The sequence below is a fragment of the Habropoda laboriosa genome, unplaced genomic scaffold (genome assembly GCF_001263275.1).
Source record: "Habropoda laboriosa isolate 0110345459 unplaced genomic scaffold, ASM126327v1 scaffold11, whole genome shotgun sequence".
NCBI classification, from domain to species: domain Eukaryota; kingdom Metazoa; phylum Arthropoda; class Insecta; order Hymenoptera; family Apidae; genus Habropoda; species Habropoda laboriosa.
The window spans coordinates 221351-226950 of NW_017100150.1; the positions used below are offsets into that span (position 1 = coordinate 221351).

At 31.0% G+C, this 5600-nt stretch overlaps 1 protein-coding gene across 1 annotated transcript in view; it reads left to right on the plus strand.

The window, feature by feature from the left end:
• The first annotated feature begins 174 nt into the window (after positions 1 to 174).
• Positions 175 to 5600, plus strand: part of LOC108574762 (broad-complex core protein isoforms 1/2/3/4/5-like) — a 37101-nt gene continuing 31675 nt past the window's right edge. Inside the window, exons 1-5 of the mRNA XM_017937406.1 lie at positions 175 to 716; positions 2488 to 2682; positions 2996 to 3250; positions 3491 to 3626; positions 4293 to 4412. Coding sequence (XP_017792895.1) covers positions 528 to 716; positions 2488 to 2682; positions 2996 to 3250; positions 3491 to 3626; positions 4293 to 4412 — 895 coding nt within the window. The 5' untranslated portion in view covers positions 175 to 527. The remainder of the gene's footprint in view (positions 717 to 2487; positions 2683 to 2995; positions 3251 to 3490; positions 3627 to 4292; positions 4413 to 5600) is intronic.

Genomic DNA, 5600 nt, shown 5'->3' on the forward strand with positions numbered 1-5600 from the left:
AATAAATGTAACATAAAATTTTTAAGGAATTAACAAAAAGTACTATACATTGAATATTTACTTCATTTATCTCTTAACGTTGGTAAGCCGTCTATCGATTCTCCCCACGTACACACCTCCTCTTCAGTCATCGATTGCACTTTTTGCACCTGCCATTTTTTTTCCAGAGTAATGAGAGCCTCATCTCAAATCAGTAGCACGAGGGTGCACTAAAACAGGCTACCCTGACCTGCGAAACCACCCTCACCCTCTTCGTCTCAATGAATCTTCTATATTCAATATCTTTCGAAAATTTTTGAAGTGTCTTCTGCAAGAAAAAAAGACAGAGAAAGATATTCCCAAGAAATCAAAGTGTGTGACAAAGAAAGAACAACGCTGCCATCCGTAAGAAAGAAAAAGAGGAAAAAAAAAGATAGAAGTAGAAGAAGGTGAAAGTAAGAGAGAGACGGACAGAGGGTGGGTGGTGGGGGGCTCGCGGCTTAAGAGAGAGGGAGTGAGAGGAGGTCGAAGGGAGTCGAGCGAGGAGAATGACGGATAGCCAGCAGCAATTTTGCTTGCGTTGGAACAACTTTCAAGCTAATATCACCAGCCAATTCGAGGCCCTGAGGGATGACGAGGATTTCGTCGATGTCACCTTCGCCTGCGATGGTAGGCGTCTCCAGGCGCACAAGGTTGTCCTCTCCGCGTGCAGCCCTTACTTCAAGGAGTTGTTCAAGGTTAGAAAACCTTCCCCGCCTTGCTTCTCTCAGTGCTAGTTGCTCGATGTCCCCCCCCTCCCTTCCTCTTAGCCGATCATTCTTACCTTCTTTGAGTATCATGCTTTGGTTAAGACATGGTCGAAATTGAAGTTCTTAATCATATTTTTGTATATGCGTGGCCGTATATTGCAACATTCCTGTATACCTTTACATACGTTTTATGTAGGAATATTGTCTTTTGTATGGTATTTATTTATCAATAATCAATGACTCTTTAGATTAACTTCTGTATAGATAGCTTTTATATAATTCTATATAAAATTGCTAACATTCAATATATTATTTATATATGCATAAACAATAAAAAGTATAAAATAAAGATGTTATTGGAAATACAATTCTATAGTTGTAAACAGTATATAACTTTAAATTGTAGTATTGAGAGTGTCTATTTTAATATAGATTATAACTATTATGGAATAGATTTATTATTGAGCAAAATAATATCCCTAATTAAAAAATTACAAACATAAATTAGTTACAATTTCAAAATTGTAGTTTCACTTTTAGCAACTTTTAGTTGCTTTAACAAATAATAGTATAATTTTGTTGCTTTCAAATATTTAATCACAAATTAGTTTTTTATCTTAAAAAGTTAGGATTCCAAATAATCAGAATGATAAGATTATTTATTGCTCATTCAGTTCAGTATTTTTTAACAACATAGAAAACGTTATTATGAATAATAATAAAAAGGTTGTCATAATTTATGAGGTATAAATTAAACCCAACAGACTATTATTTAATTTTTAAATACATTGTAAATTTAAAGTGTTAAGTGTCTTGGAATTAAAAAACATAATGTATAATTTTTTCTTTTTTTAAGTTTTATAATGAACAATATGAAGCTCTTGTTACAGGGTTTTAGATTTAATCAATGTCCTAATAAGAGAATTCCATTTTCTGAACATTATAGTTAACTTTATCAAAAATCATAAGACAGATATTTCAGTCAATCCAATGTATATTTGTATCTTTGTTATTTTCATAATAAATACACAAAAATCAAGTGATGAATACAAAATTTTTCAATAAATATTGATCTATAATTAGTTACATACCTGTATTGTGTTTATGTACAATTATAATAAAATTAAATAACTAGTAATTGTGATATATTATCTATACATAGCTTTACATGTCAAATCAATGCACAGATGTATTCGTACCAGGTTTGATACAGTTCTTTTTCTTTGTTTGTAATTGGTTTTGGATTTCTTGCATTGTTAGCTGACCGTTCAGATGCATTTCATACTTTACTATAAGTGGAATAATTTGTTAAAGTTACTTTAAACTGAAAGGAAATATAGATTGAGTTGAGAAGAGTACAAACTATAATACAAAAGTGTAGAACAATTTTTAAACTAAATAATGAGGAAAGTAGTTACAAAAATATAGCAAAATTATTTAAAAGAAATAAAAATGTGTTATTCTTTACAAAATAAACAATGTATTAGAAAGCCAAAAATTTAGACTATTCAAAAATAAAAGATATGTGAAATGTAAAAGTTTTTGAACTAGTGCTTTAAAATTACTCACAATGTGTTATAATGTATTTAATAAAGAAGTTTCTATTGAAACATGTTGACAAGTCCTAATGAATAATAAATTTAGTATTGTCCTTAGTTATTAGTTAATTATTATGTAATAAATCACTACTTTGTGTACTTAAATAATAACATAAAAAATATTGCATAGACACTTACATGCAAATGATGTGTACTTACAGACAAATCCATGCAAGCATCCGATAATATTTATGCGTGATGTAGAATTTGAACATCTGCAGTCACTTTTGGAATTTATGTATGCTGGAGAGGTTAACATATCTCAAGCAGAATTGCCTACATTTCTACGAACTGCTGAGTCTCTGCAAATCCGTGGCCTCACCGACTCTCAAAATAATCAGCACAACAACGAAAAGGTTTGTTTCTTAATGTTTAAGTAATACATTTTTTATTCGTTCTTATATAAATAATTTAAATTTCTTGAAATAATATTCAGAGTGATTTATTATAAGTGACATATAAAGATGATTTGTTGTTTAGTGATGATTTAGTGTGGACTAATATTAATTGATTTTAGAGTGACATAGTTTATTCATTATATGAATGTAAATTAATGTAAAACATATCAATTTTAAGGAAACATTCTTTTACTAATATCAATTAAGTGTATCACAAAAAAAGTATAATAAATTGATATGTTGAAATTATAATTTCAATGATTGCTTTTAGCATTTGAAAACAAACAACGTACATGCATCAAACGGCCGTGGGCTGATCTCACCAAATTTGGAGGAGGACCGTAGCAAAACTCCACCAGCCTCAAGTCCTCCACCGCTGAAAAGGCTGTGCAAACGAAGTGATTCGCCTCAGATATCTAGTCCAGTACCAGCTGCGGCGGCCTGTGCAACTGGAACGCCACGCACACGGCCATTAATTGAGCCACAAGTTCAACTTGACTGTTACAAAGATCTCGATATTGTTGAGGTTAGTTTTTTTTTTTTGCAATTTGTTATTCATTATTTAAGAGAACACTTAAAAATATACATAAACTTATAAACCATAAAAGTTTAATGATTTATAAAAATGTATGGTATAGAAGTGATTTGTGTCTTCAAAGTTAGTATTATATTGAATAAACAATGTACATTATTGATAAAAATTAACCAATATTAAATTAATTCTTATTTGAAAAGAAGAGAAATTACAATATCTTTTGTGCTTTAGCCAAAAATAGAATTACCAGAATATGGAAGCGATGACGATTGTTCTCCAAAGCAGGAGGTCAACACACTGCCAAGTGGTTTTCTTAGCCTTGATGGTGGCATGGAAGTTTTACCATCTTATCCACCTTCTTATCAAGGTACTTTTACATAACATTCAATTGTACTTTCTCAATTTATTTGAAATAACTTCTTAAAATTATTTCATGTATTATGGATATTTCTATAATTTTAATTCATGTATTAGAAAACTATGTTTATTGTAAAAACATTTTGTTAGTACATACACCTAACCTTTGGAACTGCATGGTTTCTTTTAAAAATGTGACCAAGTTTTGTTCCACGTGGTTCTGTTTCTCTTTAACATGGTCTTTTACAACATTCACACAAAATTTTGAAATCAAGGAAATTAGTAGCGATAATGACGATTCCTATATAATGAGAGAAAGAAAAATACTATTCTTCTTTTAACAAATGAAGACAGCACAAAGCAAGCACTTAGTTTTATATATCTTGCAAATCAATTACTTGAATCTTTTTTTATTGTGTATGATGTTCTACATTTATGGAATGTGGCCTTTTTAATTTATAAAAAGTAATTTTTTAATTTGTTATACATTGATGTATCTTTTGTTTTTAATAAAAATATAGTTTCGATATTTAAGGAGATTTCCAAACCTATACGATTTTGATTTTCACAGTACTAATTAATAATTATGTTCGTTAAAAAACGTATTGATGTAATTTTTAAATGTACATTATATAATAAAGTGGAATTCGCATTTTCAAATATAATTGTCTTTTAGGAGGAGGAGCAGGTGGAGGAGGAGGAGGTGGTGGTGGTGGTGGGGGTGGTGGACCATTAGAAGGTGGAATGCCAGGACCATCTCATGTTGGTAATGCGGAGCTGAATCAAGAGCAACAAGGTAAGTGATTGCCCGTCCCCACCCTAATTCTTTGGTAGTTGCGAGCACCATTACAAACAGCAACAACCTAGTCGATCATGTCGGAGAGAATTTTTTGGATGCGAATTTAAAGACGGAAGGAGAAGGAGAGCCTCGGTTTGAAATGGTAAGCTCGTGTAGCTCGGTAGCTCTGCTAGGCGGTAGGAGAGAAAGGGAAAGAAAGAGCAAGAATGAATGCGCGAATATGTGTATAAAAGTGAGAAAAAAATAAGGGAGAGAGAGAGTGAGAGAAAGAGAGAGAGAGGCAGAGAGAACGGTAAAGAAGAGACATTTGACACTCGGAGGCGATTTTCTGATTTTATCCAGAGGAGTGCAGTTTGCGGCTGTGTGTGAGAAAGTCAGCTGCGTATACATACTCGGGCTCTCTACCCATTTACATTGTTTGCCGGAGTTGGAGGTGATATTACAAAAATGTAATGAATTTCTAAATAAGTATTTGCACGAATTAATCTTTACAAATAGAGATTTTCGATTCATTTCGGATTATTTTTAGTGTTAGTTTTGAATTGTGGCGTACTTTTTGTATTAAGTTTTTTCAATTAAGACTCTTGTGAGTTTATTAAAGATGTAAGTACATGTACATCTTTATAAAAACCCTAATAATTAAATTTGAAAAAGTAGGGGAAAAAGGAATAATTTTAAATATTTGTACTTAGAAAAACAAATCCCTCCATCTGGTAAAACTGCCTGCCCGTTGCTTCCACGTTTTCCATTTTTGTCCTTTAGAAGCTACGCCAATTGGAGATTATTGAATAGGTTCAATTTATGATCTTTGTTTGTTTCTTTTTTTTTTTTTTTTCATTTTCTGAAATCCTATTAATTCGAAATGTCAATATTAGTACATTTTTCCTTTGCAATGTTTATCATTTTTTATTTATTAAATTGTTTATTTTTATTCAGTTTTTAATTAGTCTATTTTGAAAATATAATTTTTTAATATTCTATTTTATCTAATTGGCGTTGTTTATCTTTGTATTCATGTATATCCCATGGCAGAACACCCTAACTTGAAATATATAGCAAAGCAATTGCTTGATGCTAAATTTTGTCTTAAGCTTTTTGGTTAAGGTTAGTGTTTAATTACAGTGTTGTAATTAAAAACAATTAATATATTTGGCTTTACTAATCATACATGGTATAACAAGGTTT